Source organism: Tachysurus vachellii, chromosome 19 (genome assembly GCF_030014155.1).
Source record: "Tachysurus vachellii isolate PV-2020 chromosome 19, HZAU_Pvac_v1, whole genome shotgun sequence".
NCBI lineage: Eukaryota > Metazoa > Chordata > Actinopteri > Siluriformes > Bagridae > Tachysurus > Tachysurus vachellii.
In genome coordinates, this window is record NC_083478.1 from 7713100 (window position 1) to 7740000 (window position 26901).

Sequence of the window (26901 nt, forward strand, 5' to 3'; positions counted from 1 at the left end):
CTGGTGTTAACACGTTCTTGAGAGAATGCATGCTGCTTTCATTTCACTTTTTTTTAACCTTGTTCTCTCCCTTGTGATCTGCTGCTCTCTTAATCCTGATCATTAATCAAGCTCATCTTGATTAGTCAAGCTGCGTATCATCTGTCCTAGTGAATTTTACTGTTTACAATCTTATCCTGAAGAAAGCACTAATACAGAATTAAGAAAAGGAAGCAAAATGGAATAATATTGATCAGATTTATTGGAAGTCAGCAGCAGACAGGTGTTCTGTTAATGATTTCCCAGACCCACAACTCCACCGTAAAAAAAAAGCAAAAGTAAAAAAGTATTTACATGGCCCAAGGCTCTTTGACTCTCACTCTCTCTCTCTCTCTCTCTCTCTCTCTCTCGCTCTGCCTGTTTCTGCTGAGGCTTCGTTTTGATTGTTGCGATTGCAGTGCGTTCTTGTGCTGTTCAGCCTGAAGGAAGAGTGCGTTAGTACATGTTGAAGCTCTGAAGTATGCAACGTGGACAGCGGCCATCACGATGCATTCGTGCACAAACTGGAGCTAAACAAAGACAAGCACGTGTTGGCAGAAAGATGCACGCTAGTTGGTTTAATAATACTCTATACGCAGGTATTTATCACTCACAATATAATGTGGCATAGGTTTGAAAACCCACAACATATTAAAGTGTCTACAAAATAGACAAGTGCCTGATGTTTGAGTACGATTGTCCTTGGCTCTGTGGTTTTTATAATGGGGTAGATTTAATTGTGTACTTGTATTTGTATAGATGTGATGGAGTAATTGTGGGACAGAGAGAGTTAAGTTCAGGAGATTTGAGTTTCAGCATGCCTTCTCAGCTACCTCGCTTTTTCTCAAATGATAATTATACACACACACCAACGATTGAACGCATGCATGCATACTCATATCTCCTCTATTCCTTTCTCTCTATCTCGCTCTCTCTCTCTCTCTCTTTCTCGCTCTCTTTCTCCCCCTACCTGCCTTCTATACACTTGCAAAGCACTACTGCTGACACACAGGAATCCAGACCAACACGCACACACACACACACACACACACGCGCACATGCACACACACACACACACACACACACACACACACACACACACACACACACACATACTCTTAGACTAGGAAGATTCTCCCCAAACACAACGACAACTCACTCCTCTCTCCCTCTGACTGAGAGAAAGGGAATCCAGAAACACTGGACTCAAGGACTAATCTTCTTCCTTCCTGAATTGTTTTTGGTTTTCGAGAGGGAGAGAGGGAGCTTGGAGCAAAACGAGGGAAGAAACCTGGAAGAAGGCTTTGCATTTTAACTAGATTGAACAGGCAGCAGTTGTGTTTTTCATGTTTTATAGCTTTGCATGTGTGCTACTGAGTTGCAGAGCAGAGGTTGAGAATTTTGAACGGAGGATCTTGACTCGCTTCCAGCGTCTGTTGCGTGTGTATAGAGGACAGTAGTAGTGTGTGGCAAAGGAGGGAAAAACGACCAAACTGAGAACACAAGGCAGTCATGGACACCACTTTGCTTCAACTGGATACTTCAATGTGCTGGATTTGCAGGCTGTCGGTGGCCAAAGTCCATTCCGGGAGTTACTGACGGCTTTCAGGTACACCCGTTACACCAGTCTGTAAAAGTCTTTTCCACCAGTTTCATGTTCCATATTGCATTTCATAATAGTTCTGTGATATTCTATGTTAATATTATACTCAACATTTTACCTGTTATGTTCCTCCTCTGGTGCTAGTGCAGTTTTAGACTCTTTAGACATCTCTAAATGATTCCAGTTTAAGATTATTACCTCTGCTTCCCTCAAGGCTTGGGCTAAGGTCCAGTATAAGTTGCTTGGGTAGAAAGCAGAGACACTGTCCTTCAGCCCTTCAGCCCTTCAGCTCGGCTAGCACACGCAATCAGACGCCAGCAAGACAGCTTGTAAGCTTGTTGTGTTTGCATAGCTAATGATGTGTCGGCTATGTGTGATGTGGTGTGCTGAGCAGAGCTGGAACAGTGAGTGTGCAGCTGGAGCAGTGGAAGGCAGGTGAGTGCATGTCCAGGACACGCAAAAAAGGAGAGCTGAATAAAGAAATGAATATAGTTGCGTGGCAGAAGAGGCTTGATCTTACTCTTTGTGTCCATTGCTTTAAAGGAAGCATGACTAAAGGTTGTCTTTAGTGGTAAAGTCTTTATTAATGCTTTATTAATGTTTTAGATGCCTGTTCTCAGTCACAGTCAAATATACACTATAAGCTGAAGTGTGTAACTACTGTTTGATGACTGATAAGTGAGTCTCAGAGAGCTTGTGTCTGTAGGAATTAGTACATTTTGAGAATCTGCAAAGAGCTGAGCTGAGCTATATTTTATTATCTGTCAGATGGGTTGAGAGACTTGTTTACTTTCAGGTCTGTTTTTGTCCATGTGCCTATGTTGAGTAAGTGATTTCAGTGACCTGAAGGAAAGCTTTAAGTGCTGCTCCTGCTGCTGGAGGCTGAACGAGCATTTTCGTGTGACGCACTGTAAATTACAGCTATGTGAAAACTGTGGCACTTCAACTCCCTTAATAATCCTTGAGTGCGGCTTAATGCCTTTTGACTTCAGCTTGAAGCTAACTCATTTGTGGTTTATGTTCAAGAACAGGAAGTAGTATGACACAAACAGTATCGGTTCACAATAAAAACATATTCATCCTCTTTCATTGTCTGGATTACTGCTTTGTCATATCATAGCTACTGTAAGTGAGACCTCAGTTGTATTTCTGGCTGTATCAGCACCTCTGTTTGTGTCCCTGCTGAATGGAATGATATCAGGTGCCTTTCGGGCTCCCAGGCGATATAGGCCATGTAAAACAGACGAATTGTGTAATGAACCCGTCTTTCAAACTGCCCCATCATTAGAACACTGCAGACAGATAAAACCGGCTATAAAGAGGTCATCTGAGATGATCTCATTATGCGACCTGGACTGGTGTTAAGGAACAAGAAGGCAACTTTTTGCCTGAGGTGACTTTGAGAAATATGGGATGGATCCCAAAGGGTGTGCTTTTCTTTCTTTTTCTTTTTTTTTTAAAATAAAAACCTTTATAGAGACTGTAAGAGAGGCCAGACTGAAGGAATGTCTATCACAACCTTGTTGTGTCCAGCTCTGCCAGTTTCTGTTTGTGTATGTGACTCAGAGCAGACTCAGCATGTTATACCATTTACTCACACTCCCATGTGTTTGTCTGGCATACAGTAATGTACTCTTCAAACCCAAATCATCATCTCAGGAGCAAATGTGGGAAGACAACCGTACATAATGGACAGGTGTCTTCCCAAAACATGAAGTTCAGACATGACTTTGTTGACACGCAAAGCATACCCTCATGTAGCCCTTCATTAACTTAGACGTGTAGGTCAGCCATAAATTATTTCATTTATCAGCTGAGGCTGATAAATTGCAGACATCTACATCCTACAGCATAGAAACTTTATTAGTGTATTCCAGATTGTAAAAAAAAAAAACATTGTCGTATATTAATGTTAGAAAAATAATGTTATGTTGTTTAATATTTAGTTTTGTCATGTAATAAACAGATGCAACTCAGTGGTTTTTACTCCTTGTGCTTGAATACAAAAAATATGGCAATATTATAAGCACTAAAAGTGTTGCTGAGAAGTTGTAGGAACTTTTCTTATCATTGTGTAAAAATACTTATAAAAGTACTGAAATGTTTAGAACTCTTCTGCTAGTCTCAAATTTTTTAGCTGGAATTAACATTAACATAAAAAGACGTTTTAGCTAATCACTCCAAATCACTCAAATTTTGAGTGACTTCCTTTACTTGTTATTTACTCTACATCCTTATAGCACATGTACAAAACTAAAGAAGCCAGCTACAGACACCAAACTAGTCTTTTTTTATATCAAATATTTTAAGTGGTACACAAAATTTTAGAAATTCACAGTATTTCAGTCTCATAGCTCCATTACAGAACTAAATGGAAACTTCCACAAAACAAAAATGTCCATTAATTGTTAGCTACTATATTGGCCTTACAGCTCTAGTGCAAAACTAATAAAGCAAACTTAAGATGTCAAACTTGATTTGCGTCAAGTTCACTCAAAAACACTTTTATTAATGTAGACCAGTTACATCCTACGTTATATTTCCAGTGCAGAAATACAGAAGTACTTTAGACGTTACTGATCGATTTACTTTCATACTTGGCTTAACTATTTGGTTTAATTTTGTATCTCCACCATGAGCCGCTGTACATCCTGTGGCAGTTATTGTGACTGTAGGAATTTGCTTTTAATGCAGCATGTCTGTTTGGCAGGTCCTGTCTGATTTACAGTTTAATTTACCTCCCTGTTCTCCCTCTACCCCTCCATCTCCTCCCTCCTCTTCCTTTATCTCCTCCCCTTGTGGACTCACTTTGGAGCACCTGCCCCATCACCTGTCAGTCAGAGGAAGCAACCCAGCTCTGGATCTGCACCTACATGTACTTGGGCTGCAGGTTTGCTTAAAAAAGGACGCTGTGGCTTTCTTATGGAGCCTCCACCCTTCTTCCCTCCCCCTCTGTCAGTCCACGATTTTTGGGTCAGCGGGGCTAAAAGGGGCCCTCAGGGGTATCTGGCTTTGTTGCTAATGCCATTTCACTCAACTCTGTTTGCCAGGCTTATTGTTAATAGCACACAGAGGCTGCCAGAGCTCACCTGCAGAATGAGTAGATGGTGAAGGAAGAGGAGCAGGGCCGTTGGGGGTTGGAGGGTTTGACCTTCTGAAGCCTCACCTGGGGCGAGTTGCTGTGGCACCAGAGACCAGGATGTAGCCACACAAAACGGAGCCTGTTGTTCTGTTGCATGAGCTGAGGCACACAAGGCTCTGTGTTCATCTCCCACCGCAGCTTGCTGGGCAATTTGAGTGGAATGACAAGAGCTTAGTTATTTGGGGAATGCAGAAAGTGTCTGCATGTCTGAGACCTTTGTTGGTAGCAGGGGTGGGGAGGGGGTGTTGGGGTTTCGGAGACCGGTCATGGAAATGAACTTAATTTCTTACTATAACTTGTCTTTCTATATCTATTGTTCTGCAGATGTGTCAACATTTATTGAACATTAAAAAAATATACCTAAACACCTTTCTTTCCTAATACAAACACATATAAGCCTAGCAACATAAATCTAGAATGATTGATAATTGCGCAGAAGTTTAGATCTCTCTGATGTTGACACCGATAACTGATATTGATAACGGACTCTTTTTAGACGCCTCTCCACCTCCCCTCCATTAACTCTTTGGCCAATGCTCTCATCTGAAGTTGATTTTCCAGCTTGGAGGATTATAGTTTGAGTTAATAATAAATAAATAAATAAATAATTTCTATCTGGGTATAGTCTACTAGTTCTCTTAAGTGAAACTAAACACATGGCAGGATTGCTTGTGCAAAAAAGACGTCTTGACCCAGAGTTCCAATATGTATAGATTAAAAATATGAGCTGAGACTTTATTGCTATTCAACCTCTCATTAAACCAAATGCAGCCAATCTCATGCTTCATTGCTGCAAATGATTTGTTTCTTTTACACACACACACACGCACGCACGCACGCACACACACACACACACACACACACAAACACACACACACACACTCACACAAAGGCAGGAAGAAAAACAAGCATTTTTTGTCCCCCTCCTGTACTGACCACTATTTGAGTGAATTTCATGTGAGTTTTTGTTCGTGTCTCTATGTGTGTGGGTTTGTCTTTGAAAAGTGATCCTCAATAAGCCTGCAGGTATGTGTAAAAGGCCCATCCCTGGCTCACACCTGTCTAGCTCTGCAGCCTGCAGGCTGTTTCAGGCTCCCATTTGGCCAAGTCCCATCACATCTAATATGATACCGTGCAAGCCTCGCTCAGGCACTTACCTCGGGAATGACTCTGCACAGAGAACATGCAGCTAGCTCTGCAAAGCCGTTATTGTATAGTCGGCTTTCAGGAGGCTTTTGAAAGACCTGCAAGTGTCACGCACTAGTCCAGGTTTAAACATGAAAAGCCAAGGAGACACTATTTTGTTTTTTAAATGACAAACAAACAGTTACAACACAGAACTTATAGAATAGGTCAAAGTTATCACAACCCTCTGCTTTTAGTTTTCTCATTTCAATCCGTAACATGTATGTACTTATCTTAACGCTTGGATCAGCTTTAATGAATGTAGACACACTTTATACATCTGAAGAAGAGCTTATGGGACGGTCAATCTCAAGGTAGTTTCAACAAGCCGATCACATTTCAAAACAAATAGCCGTGTATGGCATGTTCTTACCTGCCTCTGTCCTGATAATTACCTGCAGGGGGAGGGAAAACTTTTGGCTCAGTTCACTGGCAGAGTTGGTAGCAATAATAATAATAATAATAATCATAAAAAAGGACATTGAGTACAAATGAATTCATGAGAAAAGAGTCATTATCCGAGCAACCTTAACATCTGCAGGAAGCTTCTAAGGCTCTTATCTACAGTAAAGATACCAATAATGCCATTAGGAGGAAGTAAATTAAGTGAAGTAGTAAAAACATTTTTTCATAGGTGCAACTTAAACACATTTGGGACCGTACTGTTCAAAAAGTAATTCACCTTAAGTTTTGGACCACCTGGCTTCAAATACCTTATTTTAACTAGTGTTAATAAATCACCTTAGGTTAATTAAAGGCTTGCTGTATGAACATGTTTGCATTAATTAGGCTTTACTCAATATGCAGCTGAATGCTTTAGGAGAAACACAACTGCTAATCTGGGATGTTTAACTGTTTAAGGTCTTAAATGTGAGCAAAAAAAAAACTACACCTGCGTAGTTGTGAAAATCCAAAAATTAGTGAGCGATCAAGCAAAAAAAACAAACAAACAAACAAAAAAAAAAAACAGGAACATGTTATGACCACTGCACAGCCTTTAATCACTGGATAAAATTAGAGACTTTTGGCAAAGAATGTATCACAAAATGTATTTTCCTGTGTTTTCTATTAAATAAATTCTCATCACAAGATATTCATACAGAAATGTATCACCCCATTTCCATTATATGATATTACTGAATTCTATAACACTTTGCAGTAAAATGCTCTCCCTGTCAGATTATATGCTGAAGATCCTCATAATGATAAAAGACATGACTATTTTCTGCTTATCAATTATATTATCAATCAGATTGTTTTGGATTCCTAAAGAAAAATGGTATTGCATTTTTGAAAGTAAACATGAGGTAATAAGGATATTTGTGTCTGTCAGTATATTTTGCGATTGTCAATACCGTTTTTGTAGCCATCCCATGTTTTCTAAATTTTGTGCCGTTCTTTGTTGTCCTCTAAGTCTCTTAAAAAAGTAAAATTTGACACTACAAGATGTTTTATTCCATTAGAACATTATTATCATATGTCTCGATTTTAAATACATTGTTGAGCAGAATTTTTTTATTTTGACATCCCAGATCTTATGAAATGTGGCATCGTGCCATGTGCAATGGCATAGCGTTCCTTTCCTGGGTGCTAAAGGTGCCAATCTAAACACAGTCAAAGCAGTGAAGTAGAAAAACAATGCCCACACATGCCTTAGGTCACATTGACTTTCACTAAACTATTTCCCTGCTCATTTGTTAATTAGTTTTTTAAACTGCACTTCACATGCTGTCCAAAAATCCAGTCCAATCTGACAGGGAATTCCCAGCACAGGGTGTACTGATGCATTTCTCAAAGAAAGCAACCAGAGCAGCCTTTGTGTTTACGTGTCATTGTGGCCCAGAGGACCGTCTGAGTTTGTTTTACGATGAGGTCATTGGGTCAGCAATAGTCAAAAGTGGCTGGCATGGACATGGGAACACCAAGGCATGTTTCAATAACCGGACTGTCTCCTTTGGGCAAAATCTGTCTCTCACCATCTCTCAAGTGTTACATGGTTGTGTGAGGATGATGCTTTATAAGGGGTTAAGCCAGGAATTCTGTGACTGTCATGGATGAATAAGTAGAGGAAGGCCCCAGGCACTAGGGGATATTCTGACTCCATCTACAATGTAAACATAGCAAGCTAAACTCCCAGCTGCTCCTGCTCACCCTGTCTGAGGTAAAGTCCATACCTGTAACAACTAAAATGCACTTCTCTACTATTATCATAGATAAATGTGGTTCTTTATTTATCTAGACATGTGTTAGACACATTAGAAGTGCATGTAATAGAGTTGCTTATTGACCTTGGACCAAGAAATTCAATTATAATCACCAAGTATTACAGTAGCTATTAGCTTTCTCCTGACATGAAAATATCGATTCAATCAGTCTGAAACATATTTACACCTTAATAATAAGACCTACTGTATTATTCATTAACCACTATTAATTATTCAGAAACTACCATAAAATTCTAATATTAAATTACTCATTTTTTGAAAAAAAAAAAAAAAAAGTACACAAGTTTAATCATCCTGTGACTTGTCTTACTGAAGTGTGTGTAGAGACAGCTCATCCTGAGCAATGTGCTCTGTGCAAGTGGAGAAGATTGCTTCGAGCTCACTGACCACCCAGACCCTGGCCAATTAGAGGAGCTGTGTGAGCTTGGGCCTGTGCAATATAACACACAAACAGGAGCCTGTGTCACCACACTGTTAGACCCTGTAACTTATAGACGCTCACAATGAGGGAAAATCCCTTATAAAGAGCAAAATAGGAGGCAGGAAGTTTGGAGACTTAACCAAGGATTAAAGTCCTGGAAGTGGTTTATGTGCCCATTTTAGTTTGTAAGTTTGTTAGTTTCCTTCTTAGCCTGCATATGTGCAGCCCCTTTATAGACTAAAGACAAATGAAATTGGGAATACTTACACAATACAATAATGTTTCTTAGGGACCCGCTAACTATGCAAGAGAAAATTATGATCGATTGTACTAATAACAATGTGAAATAAACAATGCAATGCAAATTTCATTACTAATAAATAAATTCAGGAAGGATCTAATTCATGAAGAGCCATACCAAAGCATCCTAAAAATAAAGTGGCCTAAAATTATAATAATGCCTAAAGTTACAGAATAGACTTGGAGACCAACTTGTGAAGAAAATAAAACAAGACAAAACAAAACATGATTAATCAATTAAACCTAGTTTATGTTTGCTGACCAATTATACAAAAGTATTAGCTTACATTATGAATCAGATGTATAGGCTTGTTTTACACAGAACTGCCTATTGATGGTAAACCATGGTTAATGAATTATTCTTTTGCTTTGTCTATCTACACTATTTATCTCCTACTCTAATATTTTACAGGAAGTTTAGCTTGCAATTATTACAAACATCACACTAATCAATTATTCTTTATTTTAGACTTCCCGTTAGAGGATTACATTATTCATTACTGTTTCCCTACAGCTATGATTTTTTTCCCCAAGTGGTATGGGTTAAAAACCTTTGCTTAAACTTATCATTAATGTACACACTGTCAACCTAAGAACATGCACATTAACAGGAATAACGTGTTTATACTAACACTTAGAAAGTGATTATATTTTGAATATAGTTAAATGCATCCATTTTTCCTATCATAATATTACAATAAGAACATTATACGATTATTATTATACGAACAATATACATTATTATACATTATACAAACATTATATGATTATTAAACCTATTTTGTTTTCAAATTTCAGGCTTAAAGAGTGTCCCAAGATGACAAATCATTATAATTTCTTAAAAGGTGAAAAATCTCCTGAAAATCTGACACCTGAAATGTGTAATGTGTAAATTTATCATTTTTACATTTGGAAATATTAGATAAATATGATCACATTCAATATTCTTGCATGTTCCTTTAGTAAAGTGGTAAACTATCCTCTATTTAGTACTAACAAAGCAAACTTTTGCATACTTACTGCATTATTTTTGCAAAGTGTTTCTATTAAATATATTTGTCATCTCTATAGCTATACAATGTCTCTGGTGAAAACACCACAAAGTGTTGTGGATAATGCATAGTTTTAAGTGCCAGCATGACAATGAGCAAACACTCATTAGTTGATTGAAAATTGCATAGAAACCAACGGTATGCACCGCTCAGCGATCACACCAGCCTTAACTGTCTGTGTGCGCTTATGCACCATGTCAGAGAAAAGAATTCTCTTCTTTAATCACAGCCATCATAAAAGGCCTGCCATGTCTATTCATTTAGCACGCAGACACAGTGACTTAAAGGAGCCTAGTGAAATTACAGGGAAAATGAGAGCACCAAAGAAACCTACGCAAATAACACCTTCAGAGAAAGGCAAATTATATGTTGTTTTCTTTTTTTTATTATTATTGAAAACCATAAATGACACATGAAATTAAACTGATTGTATAGAAAAGATGTCAGCTAATGGGCTGTAATGTTGTGTGTAATGTGTAATAGAATTCTTTTTGCTGTGAAGGTTAAGGTTAGCATTAAACCATTATGTAAAATTGTAAGATTCTACATGATTTGATTTCATTTTATTGCATCTCACTATATGCCAGCTTAGTGATTGTCAAGTTTAATGATTAAAGAATGATTAAACTTTGGAAAATCATATCTTAAGTGTACTCAGGCATGAGGAACCTTTGTACTCTAGTAATCTATGTAGTTGAGAGGGTTTAGTTTACTGATCAAATCTCTACTCTTTTTAAATTGTGCTCAGTTTGTGTGTGTGTGTGTGTGTGTGTGTGTGTGTGTGTGTGTGTCCCAATCTGTTCCCACACCCTCTCAAATCTCCTGTGCACCTAACAGCCCTCTCCATCTGAGAATAAAGAGATCCTTTGTTTAGCACAGGGAACAGGTAACCATTTGTGCAGTATGTGCTCAGTGTTGTGTGTATTGTGTATGTGTGATTTTAATATGTTTCTGTGGTAGTGGAGATGGGTTTTTAATTGCCCATAAATGTGTTTGAAGCAAGTGGACTATATTTTATGCTTGTCATGCCAGATTTGTCCCAGTGGTATATTCGCTTAGCACAACTAAGATTTCGTTCCTGGTAGAAACGAAGCTAGAGACGAGAAGAGGAATACAATATGCTTCTAGTTTCTTTGTGTGTAGGAGCAGAGATATGTCATTTTTTTCTCTTCAGCTTTAGGCCCAGTTCACATCATTCATTCTGTTTATGTACATAATGTTTAAAAATACACATCAGTTGGATTTTTTCACAGTGAATATCACAATGTATATTATTTGATTTTTAGTTGTGTATGTATACACAACAGTCAAGACACATAGTGAGCTTAATATTCTTCTCAGTTGTCATCATTGTCCAAAGATTTCAAATGAACTTGGATGAACAAAATCCCAAGGATGATTTGGGTCAATTACAGTGACACATCCAGTAATAGCCAGGTTAACTTTAGCCAGGACACAAGTGGTAATAAGTGCACATGCTCCCCTGACCTAGTTTGTACAAATCAAGGGATGTTTTTGGAGTAAAAGAAGGATAAGTAACAGAGCTTCTAATAATGAGATGATTCTGACACACCCTTCAATTTGTTCAGTAATAGCACCCTGGACTGTGGACTTCTGGATGGTGTCCCTTGGTTGTAAGCTGATGCTGCAGTGGCCATGCAGGAGTAACACTGTCTGGGATGAACGTGGCAGAAACAAAGGGAGGGGGATAAGTACAGGGGCTGAGAGCTGAGAACTCTTTAATTAACAGAGGAAGACACAGTGCCGAAGCTCTGACAGAGCCCAACCAAGCATAGGGGGAGGAGAACAGTCTGCTCTAAAGTTAGCTTTACCCAGTAACACCAGGATGTTCACTGACAGATGGAGGAGATGAGCTTTAGTGTGTCCAAGCTTGCTCTGGCAAGGGGAAATTATCCAGATAAATACACTCTTCTGTGTATGAGAAAGCAGGTTGATTTTCCATGGTTCTTTGGAGTAGATTTTCTAATATTGCATTGAAAAGCCATATATAAAATAAAGAACTTTCCAAAGAACCATCATGGTTCTTGATTCCTCAAGGGTGAGACATTTAATCACTGAACATTTCAGTCAATCTATAGCAGAAGCTGAGGAAACACTTACCAGGATGTTTTATCACCATGTTGATTTTAAATATTGGACCTAAAAATGACTGATTCTCTGTCTATATTTCAAACTTCCCTCACAGCTCCCATGTGCTATCTAAGCCATGCTCCCTGGCTATGGATTCTCTCCTCTCCCTGACTTTCAGCCTCACCTCCACACGTTCTGTTGCAGAGGGGAGAGCTCTGCCATGTGGATCCCTGGTTCACCAGAGTCCCAGGCTCTAAACAACTCTCAGGAGAACAGGCCGCTCCTGTGCCAGCACATTGCTGTGTGTCAACAGGAGACCCTGGCTTTCATTGACCTTCCGCAGCCTAAAACAAATGGCTTTTGTTCCTCATCACCATTGGGAAGATGCAGTTCCTCACCATGCTTCTCTGGCTCACCTCATAAAGGATCTTCCTCAAACTTCTGCCAAAATGGAGAGACACATGCAAGCATAGACCATATAAACCTTAGCCAGGATAGACATGATGTGGAAGATGTTCAGGATGACATCAGTGCACCCTGTGTGGACACACTTAAGACAGACTCTGAAAAGATCTTACCGCAGTGTACTACCAAAGATCTGTTCCTTCCCCTGTCACCAATGTTTGTGTCCAGGAACAGGGATTCTGTGGACTTTCAGCAGCCCAGCTCTCCCTGCTCTTCAGCAAGCTCAGAGAAACAGAGCCATGATCAGTTTTGTCTACAGAGACGAACATCACAGGGGTCTTCAAAGGAGAAGTCTATACGTAAGTGACACCGTAATTTAGCTGTTTCATGACACATTGTTGTCTTATAAAGAAACTGTAGATTAAATGAAAAATGATTAATGCTTTAGTCACATTTATGGAATACAATGTCTATAATAAATATAGTAGTGTTTAATTGAGTCACTGTTAAATTGTGAATACTATGAATTCCAAACACTAAGCGCTAATGTTGTTTAGTTACCAATACTGCATATTGTCTATCATGTGACAGGGCGGAAGATGAGGGTGTACTCACCTGACAGTGTAAGTGATGACTCTCTAAATAGTCCAGTGCTCGAATGTGACTACCTTTTCCCTGGATCGTTTGAGTCCTTCATAGAGGGCGAGTTGGGATTAGTGGGCTCCACTGTGCCCACATCCCAGAGCTCCAGCTCTCTGTTAGATTTAGATGAAGACCTCCCTCTACCATCCACTGCTACCCCATCACCACTGGCTTCAGATACCCTGGCCGAGGATGCAACACTGGGGGATATGGCAAGTGAGGGAGGGATAGAAGAAGTGGACTTAGGGGATGGTGGGTCTCTACAAGGGTCATCCCTTTTAGGTGGGTGCTCCCTGTCTCATGTGCAATCCCACCCCATGCCCCTACCCCGATCCCGATCCTCAGACCATGAACGCAGACGATTCTCAGCCTCGGAACTCATATCACGCCTACAGCTTTCACAGAGAAAAAACTCTTTCACCCTAAGGCTGGGAAAGTCGCTGTCTGCCCGTGTGGCCTCCCGGGATCGTCACCAATCTGCAAACTCTGGATCAGACTGTAAGTGCTTTCAAAACTTTGTACAACATTTAATATAGTAGAGAACATATGGGTCTATTCTCTTTTTGTCAGAGACACTTTCTGGGGTTGTCATTCTGACACATGGATGTAACTCACTCTTGAACCAAATTCTTTGTTTGTAGACAAACCTAACACTAGGCAGCGCCTTTCCGTGAGCTCAAGTGACAGCACACCACACAGCCCAGTGGGATTTGCACCACCACTGCCCTCTGCTGACAGCACTCTGCCACATTACAGAAGGAGCTCCAAGCTCAGGTGATCGTCCTCCTCAGCCATCATTCTTCTGAGTATCTCAACCAGCAGTCTAAAATCATATCATTCAACAATTTAGTTGTTTTTTTCATTCTCATCTGCACAGTATGAGAAAAGATTCAATCGATGAGGATGCAGACACCCCACTTCGAAGTACCAAACGTTTGTCACGCTTTCTGCCTAGTTGTAAGTGTGGCCTTACGGAGTGTTAAAAGGTTTTTGTGAAAGTTTTCAGTACACATGTCCTTCATCCTCCCTTTTTTGTGTGTCAGTGGTCCTGTATCAGGAGTACAGTGATGTGGCAATTAATCGTGAGATCCAGAGGCAACAGGGAGCTGAGCCTGGAATGGAAGATGACCGGGCTGGAGACAGTGCATCCCCCAGCAATCTCTCTCCATCCAGCTCCTTTCGTTCATCACGGGGTTCTGCCTTCTCCCTCTGGCAGGACATTCCTGATGTGCGCAGCAGTGGACAGCTGGACAATTTCAGCAATGAGGAGCGCAAACTGCAAGAGGTAACTCCAGGGCTGCACTCAGCTAATCTATGCACATCTTGACTTAATTTAACTTGGTACATACTACTATCCATCTCTCAATTCAGGCTAAGTTTGAGCTGGTGACAAGTGAAGCTTCTTACATACGCAGCTTGACCATAGCAGTTGACCACTTCATGATGTCTTCAGAGCTAAATGAGTGCTTGGGGGCTCAAGAGAAACAGTGGCTTTTTTCCAAATTGCCTGATGTCAAGGATGTCAGTGAGAAGTATGTAGACAGGATAAATTTTGTAATATTTATTTTGTAATTTTGTAAAATATGCAGACAGGTTTTTTTTTTTCATTTCTTTACATCTGTCACTTATTCTTTTTTTCTCTCTTTGACTTTGTTACTGTATTCTTCTTATTCTTTTCTATTGATTTTTCCACTAGATTTTTACAGGATCTTGAGCACCGATTAGAAGCAGACATCTTGCGCTTTGATGTGTGTGACATTGTCCTGGACCACTGCCCGGCATTACGGAGGGTCTACCTTCCTTACGTTACTAACCAGGCCTACCAGGAGCAGACGTACCAACGACTTCTGTAAGCAGATTTACTTTTTTTTATATACAGTAGAGGCAGTAGGGAATCTGGTTCATTGTCATTGTGGAGGGCTTGGAAGGAGTTGACATAAGCTTGAGCTGATCTTTGGGTAAAATGCCTTGCAGAGGGATAGAAAGTTACTGGTTTGTGAAAGAAGACCTTAGCTAGTACACTTAAGTAGAGCAAGGTGTGATTTAACTGATGCCCACCTTGATGTTCACAACCAGGAAGTTACGTTTTTTTCTTTTTTTCACAGACAAGAGAATCCTCGCTTCCCTGGAATCCTTGCCCGTTTGGAAGAGGACCCAATATGCCAGCGTCTCCCTCTTACATCATTCCTCATTCTGCCATTTCAAAGGATCACACGGCTCAAAATGCTGGTCGAGGTGGGCAGCACATCTACTGACCAACTATTGATCATTCCTCATTATTAAATCCAGGGTATTTTAACAGAATGGTAGATATTCCATTTACAATTTTACCAAATCACTTCTACAGACCAAAACATAGGACTGATTTAACCTTGTTACAGAACATTCTAAAGAGAACAATGCCTGGTTCACGAGACGAAGACACGGCCACCAAGGCGTTTAATGAACTGAAAAAGGTACAAGTCTTATAATTTGCTTCTTTACATACAAACCCATGTATCCATGAATCCATTTTGATATAGAGAAATAATAATTCAAATAACAGTCTTTATTTACTCTGAATAAATCTCTTCTCATGTTCTGATACAGATTATAAAAGAATGTAACTCCAGTGTGCAATCCATGAAGAGGATGGAGGAGCTAATTCATCTCAACAAGAGAATACACTTTGAGGGAAAGGTAAACAGGAAATACTGTCATAAATGACATGGGTAATTTTGGTACTTTTTCAAAGCTAATTATTTTGTGTGTGTGTCTCTCTCTTTTTAAGATTTTCCCTCTCATCTCTCAGTCTCGTTGGTTAGTAAAACATGGTGAGCTGCTAGAAGTGGACACGCAAACTATGAGCATATCCGGATCAAAATTGAAACTGCCTACGCGGCCAGTGTACCTGCACCTATTTAATGACTGCCTCCTATTGTCCCGAAGAAAAGAGTGAGTGTATAATGAAAATGTGGCAGTGGGGGAGAGCATGGGAAAGTTAGCAAAAGAGATTTACACCTGTTTTTTGTCTGTTTACAGTACATCTGCTTTTTCGTCTGTTTTTTCCCTCCCCACAATTGGACAGTTAGCAAAAGTCATTATTCTCCCTAAGCCACTCATTAAGTGCTGACTGTCAACCAGCTAGCCATCAGTCTGACACACAGTATAGTTTAAAATTCAGGATGGTTACACAGTGCTGTTATTTCTGCTCCCTTGTAGCACATGGAAATTCATGGTGTTTGTGCATGCTAAGATTGCCGAGCTGAAGGTGAAGGACTTGAGTCAGAAGCTTCAGGGCATCTCAGGCTTTATATTCCTTCTGCAGCTGTGTGAAGGCCAGCAGCTCAAATATCAGATCCTGCTAAAGTCACAAACAGAGTAAGGCCTATATTCCATCAAACTCACAACCAAGTGTTACTCATGCCATGCAGTACTGTGAGCTAAACTTATTATCTGCTTGTTGTATATAGTAGAACCTGTGTAAAAAAATATCCAGAATTTCACATCTTTCACAATTTTTTTAGTAGATAAGAACAGAAGTACAAAACAAACAAATGAAAACATACAAATATGCAAATTAGTAATTAGAAAACCAACCAACCAACAAACAAGCAAGCAAGCAAACAAACAAAACAATGTTGATGTATAAGTAAGAAATTAAATTTTCAAGATCTAAATTTCAAATCTTCATTGAACATACAAATTTCTTTCTTTCTCACATTACAATTTCAGGTTAAGTTCCTCCATTGCAAGCTTCTCTAAATATTGCCAGAGTTTGTTTGATTTTGTGTTAATTTCTGTGATCACAAAATCATGAAATCCTGAAGGGACTGATTAAAATGCTAATGATTTCCGATTTCAAGCTCATTTTCTCATAGAACCAATTTGCCTTTTTCCAATTTATAGCTTCTGGTTTTATTTTAACTGATAATAAATTATTGACCGATTCTGTAATTGTGTAGAGTTTTTCCTCCAGTTTCCATACCATTTAACTGAAAGTTTGTCTCTAACCTCTGTAGCTTATTGTAACATGCTGACTGGTTACAAAAGTGCCTCACTTTAAGACTAATGGCAGATAATTTGTCTAAGAAAAGAAAAATAGACATTGTTAGATCCTGGATATTTTTTTTAGCAGGTTTGATGTTTTAAATTTGTCCTGGCTGTAATTATTGCTGTTTTTATATCCTTTCCTTTCTGAACAGGAGTGGCAAACAGCGATGGATCACAGCTATGATTCCTCCTGATCCAACTGTAGCACACACTAGTGAAAATGAGGGTAAGAACCTCTTACTTTTACACTTTTTCAAATGAGAAAAATGCTTTATTTTTAAAATGACAATTTCAGATCTGTGTTATGTGTGCACAGATCTATCTCAGGTTCAGTGCATTAAGAGCTACCAGGCCCAGGAACACGATGAACTCACACTAGAGAAGGCGGATATCCTTCAAGCTAAAACGATTACAAGTGATGGTAAGACATTATTTTTTGTTAGTTAATTAGCTTAATGTTATTCTGCTGTGGTTTCATGGAATTGAAGGATTTTGACTATGCCCACTGGATTTTAATTGTTTCTCTCTTCTCAGGATGGGTGGAGGGGGTCCGGTTGTCTGACGGTGAAAGGGGCTGGTTCCCCAAAACGTATGTGGAGGAAATTACGAGTCGCAGTGCTCGTCTTCGAAACCTTCGTGAAAATATTCGCATTAAGTGTGTCACCCAGAAACTAGAGGGTGAGCCTCACTGAGGGGCTGTAATATAGTGCATCCTTTTATTTAAATCCTTGATTTATGTTTTTAAAGATAAAAAAAGACAAGTGGGTGTCCACAATAAGCTTTGATTTCCACAATGGTAGGCACATATTTGCAATAATTTAGTTGCACATTGAAAATTTTAACAGTATCAACTTTAACGTTTCCTTCTTGTACTTTGTTGCTATTAGCATTTGTAGATATGTAGCATTTTTTTTAAGGAATGGTTTGGGGAAATAAAATTTATTTGCTTCCACTTCCATACACCTCAACTGTACATGTAGCTAAGCGAACAAAAAAGTTTGGTGTTAAATTCCGCTTTTTCCATTCTGCCCGGGAGCCATGAGGCTAAATTAGCATTCACATTCACCTCAGATGACATTCTTTGGCTTTTGTGATCCAACTGGTACATAGATAAAGATCTCATAAAGTAGCAGAATATGCATACATTTATATATTTGAAATCTATAAACCAAATCAAATGATTTCCAATTGGTGGCACTAGAGTTTTCAGTGTTGGAGTGTTTTATTTTCCCAGATAACCGCTACCCTATCAGGAACCATATAATAAAGTGTATTTGAGGTCACCTCACAAAAAAACATGCTCTGTACTATTTGATTCTTGAACCATTTCTTTAAATGCACATGCACACAATAAATACATAGAGTGCTGTCATCACACAGTTATCATTAGAACAAATAAAGGCTTATTTATTGAGCTTGAGGATTTAATACAATCCAAGTATTTGAATTTTATACAAATGTGTCCAACGGTGCCTCAGAATAATACTGGAATATTAAATAACCACCTCATGCCAAAGTTACCGAACATTACCGAGTTTTGCTTTCTTATTGAACTTTTGAAACCAAATGTATAATTTGCTGTTGCAAATGATTTGTCTGTTGTTTTTGTCCCCTTCTACTTTTAACCATTATTTATGACGGTAAGCCTTTCAACAGGCAGGTGTTTATGTGGATATTTTTGTAATTTCTGTTTTGGAGGAAAGACACTAAATAATTATGCTGAGCATGGACTATAAAGAGCATTAGATAGCTATTCCTGTCTCTTGCATCTCTGTAAATGTTTCATCCCTAAAATAAATGCAACTATCACTAACAAATATTTGTTTTGTTTTAAACTATATTTTAGGCACAGTAGCATTGGCACCTCTCCACAGCTTGAGTTATGGTCTGTGTGGAGTTCTGTGTGGTGTGATATTTCCAGTTACCCCCAATGTCCAAAAACCTGTAGGTGGGTGGACTGGCTAAGATAAATTGCCCCTAGGTATAAATTAGTGTGTGAATGTGTGTTCATGGTGTCTGTGACGGACAGGATTCCCATTCAGGATGTATTTTCTTCATCTCTGGCGTTTCTGGTATAGTGGGACAGTCTCCAGGTCCACAGTGATCCTCACCAGAATAAAGTGGATGAAAGTGAGTCAACTATAGCTCAGTTACTTTCCTTAACGTTCAGATACATTACTTAAAAGAAAATAGAAGGTGGGGTTTGATTCCACAGCTTGTATCCAGTCTGTGCTTGCATTTACTCTAATGTTCACCTCATAAAGAGGACTTTCTCACTTTCACTTGAGGCTATCCTATTCCATATCAGCTCATATCTCTGGCCCATAGGCATTAATGAGACAAGGTATGAGGTAAACTGAATAGCTTTATTGTGACAGCAATACCAAAGAACGTTAGACTTCGTTTCTCTGAGTTTGCGACAGTTCTAAATCAGAGTAGTGACGGCTACGGAATAAGAGCTGAGCTTAATAAGATAAGAAAGATCTACTGCAGCAGCTCAAGAATGTGCATCTAATTAAAGTAATTTATTATGCCTCAGAGAAGCATTTTGTTTTTAGAGGAAAGCAGGCAGATTTGTGGCTTTGTTCAGTGAAAGCATATACATGCATTTTGCAAGAATTCACTGGTCTAATGATATGTCTAATTTAAATCCAAACATTTGAATTACACTAAAATGAAAAACATCTGTACATGCTGCTGCGTGTGAATCAGAAAATATGCACGGCACAGCAGATGAACAGAACATAATTCTGTTTAAAGGCAGTTTCAAGAAATAATGTTTTTGCTGTTGTTTTGTTTTAATTTTTAGTCCACTAATGCATACCACAGGTTCCCAGACCAGGTCTTGTAGCACCACTTGCCCTATGCATGTTTGCCTGCTTTAACAGTTCCAGATAAGGTCAGGTGATTACATACTTATTTGAATTAGGTATGTTAGAGCAGAAAAATCATGAAATTTGCAAGACTGATGTTACTCCAAAATTCCAGTAGTAACCTCTGGGAACCTGTGCAGTAACTGGTGCATGCCTTTACTTTTTGGCCTCAACTTCTGCGTTTCTTCGGTATGAGAGGTGGAGTTGTGTGACTAGGAAAAGCTTGTGACTTTTCAGGCTGAAAGAAAAGCATAACACATCAAAATCAAAATTAAGCTTTGCGAGTTGATACGACTTGGGATTTATCTTTTTTGCGTTTTACCTGTTGTAATTGGAAAATCCAGCTCTGGTAGTCTTCTGGGTATGTACATGAGACTAATAGAGATTCCATCAGTTCTCCTTAAAAAAAAAAAAACAAAAACAAAAAAAAAACAATACAAAATCATTCAACATTTATTTTCTGTGTTATAATTTCCTATTTCAAATGTAAAATATTTCCATGAGGAACTGATACAATTTCCTTTTCAAAACGGCAAAAACTTTAGAGCAAAAAGTTTAGAAATGTAATATCACAGTTAATCATTTGCTTTAATTTCTATATAAATAAATAAATAAAGTAAAAAATAAAGTAAATGTATTCCCCTAACTACAAAACCTTTCAGGTTATTCATTTTTTCATGTCAAATTTGGTACCATATACAGAGTACAGGACACACTGCAGAGCATCTTTTGTGAATCTTTTGAGCATCTGAAATGCTTGATACAGCTTTGTTTATTTCTCCAGTTAATCTCACAGCTAAGCTATGTCACATCATCAACATGATGTGCTTCTTACATTCCAGCTGTATAGTGAGCTACAAATCTGGCATGACCATCAGTAAGAAAGTAAGAAATATAATAACATTTTTGTCAACAGAAATCTGACACTTGGCTCAACATGAGCACAAAATATACAAAAGCAATTGTTACGGTATTGTGTACAGTTTATGAAGGTCATGAAAAGCTTAGCGGAAGAGTGACTTTAAGGGGTACTGACATTATAAAGTGTTTTCTAAAAAATGATGAACGTTAGACTTCAATTTCATTTTATTTAGTTGCCGTTTTCATCAATGGACAAAGCAGCTTTACAGAAATAGATACAATCCGTGTATATCTTTTAAAAGTATAAATGTATTCCTATTGAGCAGATGGTGGAATGGAAGAACTCCCTGAGAAGATTGAGGAACCTCAAGAGGTACCAAACTAAAAAGGGAACCAATCGTCATCTAGGTGACACCAGTGGGATTATAAAATTATTTCCATTCTATCACTGTGTACTCTATGGTCAAAAAAAGGGGCAATTAGGAAATAGTGTAATCAGGAAATTCATTCTAGTTTTAACATAAAGTCTACTTTGTTGAAATTCACTGTACTCTGTTCACTGATGGAGAACAAAACTGTTTGTGACATCTGCAGTCCACAAGCCATCATAGCTATTGTTCTAATGCCAACTTACAGAATTACCTGTAAGCTCGAATTGAAGTCTGCCATGCCGGGCAGATTTCTCCAAAGCTCTGATACTCTTCCTTGGCAGGCAACCCTGTAATATGAACCTGTAATCAGTTACCAGTAACAAATTCATTGTAAGACAAAAATATAATGCTGACCAAAATGTGTGGTGGTCCAGAAAAGAACTCTCAAGAATCATTGTGGCAGAGTTCTGACAGTCGACCAAAAACAAAAAGATTACTCTGCCTATTGCATACTTTTACACCACAACTTTAAAAAATCATAAAAATATTTGGATGAAAAAACAATGATGGAAATGTTTTTTGTTTACTTTTTAATCTTATTAAGGCTATCTTCCAAGAAACAAGTCAATTCAAGAAAGAAATGTTAACGCTTTCGCATAATCATGAAAGAACCTAATTCAAAGTATTACAAATGCAATGTAATTTTTTCCTAAATGTAACGCCTCATATTCTCTCACCTCATATTTAACCCAGAGCCGCTGACTGTCAACAGACAGGATAAGGAGATCCAGAGGAAAGAGCACAAAGATACGCTCCTGAGACTCCTGCAAAAGCAAAAGCTCACTTTGACAGAGGAGTATGTCATTTAACTATAAAAGGAGTGATGTGTTTTTCTCTCACTCACCAGTCTCTGTGTATTGCTGATGTGTACTATAGAGAGGTAGGATGGCTGGCCCATGTGCTGGATTGGGGATCCCTCCCATTGCAATATGGGAGACCTCAGCAGATACCGCTTCAACTCCTCCCTCTTCCAGCTCTCATCACATGGCAACTGAGAGATAGCGAAAAATACACGTCCTCGTGTTTTTTTTTATTTTATTTTTTATAAACATAACAAAGAGCAATTTGCGTCTAAGAGTATGTAGCATCCTGATGTGCGCCATTTTGTCCTCATGATGGCACATTTGAGTAAGGTTTCTCAAGTACTTCATCTACATCTAAAAAGCAATAGTAATATCTATAATCTGTTCCAGACCATCTTATTAATAACCCAAATTACAATTATTACATCTATCTGCTTATACATTTACATTACCATTAACCGTACATACCCTGGTATGCAGGTTTGTGAGCAGATTTTTATTTAACCATCAAAATAATACACAGAAATTATATTTATCACCTCATTTATTAAAGCAAATTACATTAAAATTAAAATGCCTATCTTGCAAAAGTGTATGAACATTCGCTTTTGTTTCCTGAGTGTAATTTGTGCTGTATGTCTTGGCAGGAATCAAACACACATCCAGAGCACAGGTCAAACCACTTAACCACTTAACCACCTACAGACATCTTCACCGATGTCTAATGTTCACTGGTTGGTTTATTAAGTTCTTTTTCACATGTTGTTAAAGCTCAAATAATGTAATTACTTTAAAACCTAATCATTAAATATTGGCAATAATTAAAAATAATTAAAAAAAATTAGAAGGATACATTTTACACCCTTATTACAACATCCAAAACTATAATAGTTTACTTCTTTGTACTTTGAAGTATTTTGTACTTCTTTGTACATCTCTGTAAAATGCTACATATAAAAAGTACACCCTTGTATTTCAGTTGTTAGCATGCAAAAAAGTATACTAGTGCACTGCTTTCCATAGAAACAATTTCACTTCTCAAATCCACTCTCCAAATATACTTAGCAATGCAACCGTATCAAAAGTACATCTCTACAAATCTATGTTTGCAGTAGGAAATGTGGTATAGCGAACCTCACACAATCAGACTCAGCATATCACAGTAAAACACAGTATAAGACTGAAGCTGTTGTTTTTCCCAACCTTCATTTGACTAAGAAATATAAGTTCAGATACTTTTACAGACTGCATTTAATAATGGACCAATAATTCTGCACTATTTCTGTTCATAACTTTTACATTTTACATACAAATTATATTTGTTTTAGCACTACATTCAAATATTATTACATTTACATTACTGCATTTTCTTACTCTTTGCTGCTGTAACAGTGAAATTTCCCCATTGTGGGATGAATAAAGGTATATCTTATCTTATCTTATCTTATCTTATCTTATCTTATCTTATCTTATCTTATCTTATCTTATCTTATCTTATCTTATCTTATCTTATCTTATCTTATCTTATCTTATCTTATCTTATCTTATTACATGTATGATTTTTTTTTATTTCACAGCCAGGAAGTAGAATATTAATAGAGTTTTAGGGGCTTTTTATCAAGAGTTTTAGGGGCTTTATGTCCTTCCCCAGTTCTGACATGGTTGTGTGTGTGTGTGTGTGTGTGTGTGTGTGTGTGTGTGTGTGTGTGGTGTACCAGGTAGGAGAGAGCACTGTGACAAGGGCTGAGCTGCTGACTGAGGGACTTGCATCTTCTGTCCTCAATGTTCTCCATCCAGATCTTTCGTTCAGCTCCACTGGCACACTTAAAAATCTTAGAGTCCACCATGGGTCCTGTGCAGGACAACAAAAAAACAAAATGTAAATCCATTACCCAGTCTATAGATATAGCTATTAACTTGCATTCTGTGACAATGCTTTAAAAACAGGAAGACTAACTAACCGCTGATCTCGAACATGTGGTGTGGAGCAAAGGAGTCCTGCTTAGAAATCACTTTCACCTCAATTGCTGACAGAGGAAGTATGCCCTGTGCACACAGTATAACCAGAGTGACAGAAATTTGTCCTTTAACAACAATTGCATAAATTGAGAACAATGCCACAATAGAATATAACAACAAATTAACACAGTGTGCAATGGAGTGTGCATACAAACAGAAATCTCCTATTTCTCTCATTCACATTTCATGTAATACACATACGATAATATGCACTATTTATCAATTATAAATGCTACGTAACTTTGAATTAAATAATATTTATTAACAAAAATCATATTTATTAACAATTTTGAGCATGTTTCCTGTGAAGATAAGTACCTTATCTACCACACTTTATTTAATTACCCTGAAATGTAATTGAAAAAATGTTAATTATTAAAAAAACATTTACTTTTGCTTTATTGTGTAAATCCATTTAACATCTCATATTTATTTTTTCATGAGCCATCTTTTATAGGTGATGAAAAATGTACATGTTAGTCTCCCAGAACAACCCTGTTACCTGAACACATTCACTTTTAAAAATATTTAGACTATTCAAGTCTCAAGTCACCTGATAAACCGGAAGTGGTTGTGTTCATAAAATCGGTTCCTGAATAGCACAGCAGTGGTGAAAGACCTAACTGACTCATCAGCGAGAAAAATATTGACTCAGTAATATTCTGCATGTTACATTCAGTCACTAGTAGTTACGTTTTATATCCAAATCACGTGATCAGTAATGCCCATTATTCATTGTATTTTTTATTTAACTGGATGATGGCTAGTCTGTAAGATTGCTATGATATTAAACTCACTGGGCACTTTATTAGGAACACCCTGCTCTCAAAACAGACTCAATTATTCATGGCGTATGGATTCCACAAGATGTTTAAAAACAATTCTTCAGATTCTGGGCCATGCTGACATGATTTCATCACATAATTTCAGTTGCACATTCTTTCTGCAAATCCCCCATTCTACCACATCCCAAAGGTGTTCTACTAGATTCAAACGTCTTAATTTTAAAGACTAATGAAGAACACTGAACTCATTGTCATGTTCATAAAACCAGTCAAGACTACTTTTGCTTTGATTGGTGCTTTATTGTACTGGAAACAGCCACTATAAGTTGGCTTAATTGTTGCCATGAATTGGTATTACCAGGCCCAAATTGTGTTACAAAATATAACCCATATCATTACACCACCTCCATCGGCCTGACCTGTTGAAGGTTGGGTCCATGGATCCATGAAGCTGTTGCCAAATTTTGACCCTTATCATGTGTGAGTCTCAGAAGAAATCAAGATTCATCAGACCAGGTTACATTTGTCTAGTCTTCAACTGTCCAACTGTCTGTTCCCACTGTAGCCTCATCTTTCTGTTCTTAGCTTATAGAAGTGGAACCCAACGTGCTCTTCTGCTGTTGTAGCACATCTGCCACAGGTTTCAATGTGCTGTGGTTTCTGAGATGCTTTTTTACTAAACACAATTGTACAAAGTTGTTTATTTGAGATACTGTAGCCTTTCTTTCAGCTAAAACTGGCCTGTCCATTCTCCCTTGACATCTCTCATCAACAAGGTGTTTCCATCCACATAATTGCTCTAACTGTATGCTTTTTCTATATTGGACTATTCTAAGTAAACTCAACAGTCTGCTGTGTGTGAGAATCCCAGGGGATCAGCAGTTATAGAAAAACTTAAACCAGGCTGTTTGACACTAACAATCATGCCACTAACAATCATCGCAGAGATCACATTTCCCCCATTCTGATGGCTGATGTAAACATTAAGCTGCATACCCATAACTGCACAAATTTATGCACTGCTCTGCCACTACATGATTAGCTGATTAGATAACGCATTAATGCATCGGTGTACTGTGGTTCCTAATAAAGTCCTAAGCGAGTGTGAATCTTTGTTGATGGGAAAAAGCTGACATTTATTTGCCATTAATGGTACAGCAAAACTTTAGAATACAAAGAAACTTTATGTGGTTCATGAAGGCTACGTAGTGTTATCATCAACAACAGTGGTAACCATTATCAAATAAATTAACACAACTGAACACCTACACCCTCCAAGTCAAATTCCACTTAATACTTTGAGATTTGAGGAACTTTGTGTTATTTATTATATCTTGTCATGAATTTTCCAAGTTCTTTTGTTTGCCAATGTACATAAGACATATTACATGTGCACAAATTATGGTTTAATGTAGCATGTGATTGGTGAAAGTCTTTACAATTTATCAGACAATTAGTACAGTAACCTTGACTTTACAGTTATACTTTCTTGAGCTCATGATCTTTTTCTCTGTTCAGCCGAAATCTGATTAAGTGTTTTGTGTGGTATTGTAGTTTAAGAAAGTGAAAGTGAAAGTGACGTGACATACGACTAAGTATGGTGACCCATAATCAGAATTTGTACTCTGCATTTAACCTATCCAAAGTGCACACACACACCGTGAACACACACCCAGAGCAGTGGGCAGCCATTTATGCTGCAGCGCCCGGGGAGCAGTTGGGGGAGTTCGGTGCCTTGCTCAAGGGCACCTCAGTCGTGGCCGGCCCGAGACTCGAACCCACAACCTTAGGGTTAGGCGTCAGACTGAATAACAATAATAATAATAATAATAATAATAATAATAATAATAATAATAATAAATATAGCTGCAAGCAGCGATACCGGGGTCAAGCCGATCAGATGCGCTCAGAACATGTCGCTGATGAACCATACCAAGTTTTGTAGCTATATGGCATTGTATTGGTAAAATACTGAACTTGACGTGAAAATTCAAAATGTGTGTGTGTAAGTGA

The 26901-nt window shown here is 38.2% G+C and overlaps 2 protein-coding genes across 4 annotated transcripts in view; one reads left to right on the top strand and one right to left on the bottom strand.

Annotated features, from left to right (window-relative positions):
* The first annotated feature begins 1071 nt into the window (after window positions 1–1071).
* Window positions 1072–18933, top strand: arhgef19 (Rho guanine nucleotide exchange factor (GEF) 19). Of its 3 annotated transcripts, none has more exons than XM_060895116.1 (16): window positions 1072–1627; window positions 12153–12801; window positions 13034–13582; window positions 13726–13858; window positions 13935–14041; window positions 14128–14369; window positions 14456–14616; window positions 14781–14933; window positions 15190–15319; window positions 15466–15540; window positions 15674–15763; window positions 15855–16018; window positions 16286–16444; window positions 17269–17342; window positions 17433–17537; window positions 17651–18933. In XM_060895116.1, exons 2-16 carry the CDS (start codon window positions 12174–12176, stop codon window positions 17806–17808), a joined length of 2928 nt encoding a protein of 975 aa, XP_060751099.1. In that variant the 5' UTR covers window positions 1072–1627; window positions 12153–12173; the 3' UTR covers window positions 17809–18933. The 3 variants fall into 3 exon arrangements, with proteins under 3 accessions (XP_060751099.1, XP_060751102.1, XP_060751101.1); XM_060895119.1 differs by having other exon boundaries at window positions 1074–1627; window positions 13962–14041; XM_060895118.1 differs by lacking the exon at window positions 1072–1627 and adding an exon at window positions 1734–2056.
* A 530-nt stretch (window positions 18934–19463) lies between these two features.
* The window catches only part of LOC132862824 (uncharacterized), an 18924-nt gene continuing 11486 nt past the window's right edge, over window positions 19464–26901 (bottom strand). The window contains exons 6-12 of the mRNA XM_060895120.1: window positions 24046–24130; window positions 23800–23936; window positions 22126–22272; window positions 21959–22045; window positions 21493–21568; window positions 20312–20388; window positions 19464–20227 (exon numbers count right to left, since the gene is read on the bottom strand). Of these exons, the coding sequence (XP_060751103.1) occupies window positions 20159–20227; window positions 20312–20388; window positions 21493–21568; window positions 21959–22045; window positions 22126–22272; window positions 23800–23936; window positions 24046–24130 (678 nt within the window). The 3' untranslated portion in view covers window positions 19464–20158. The remainder of the gene's footprint in view (window positions 20228–20311; window positions 20389–21492; window positions 21569–21958; window positions 22046–22125; window positions 22273–23799; window positions 23937–24045; window positions 24131–26901) is intronic.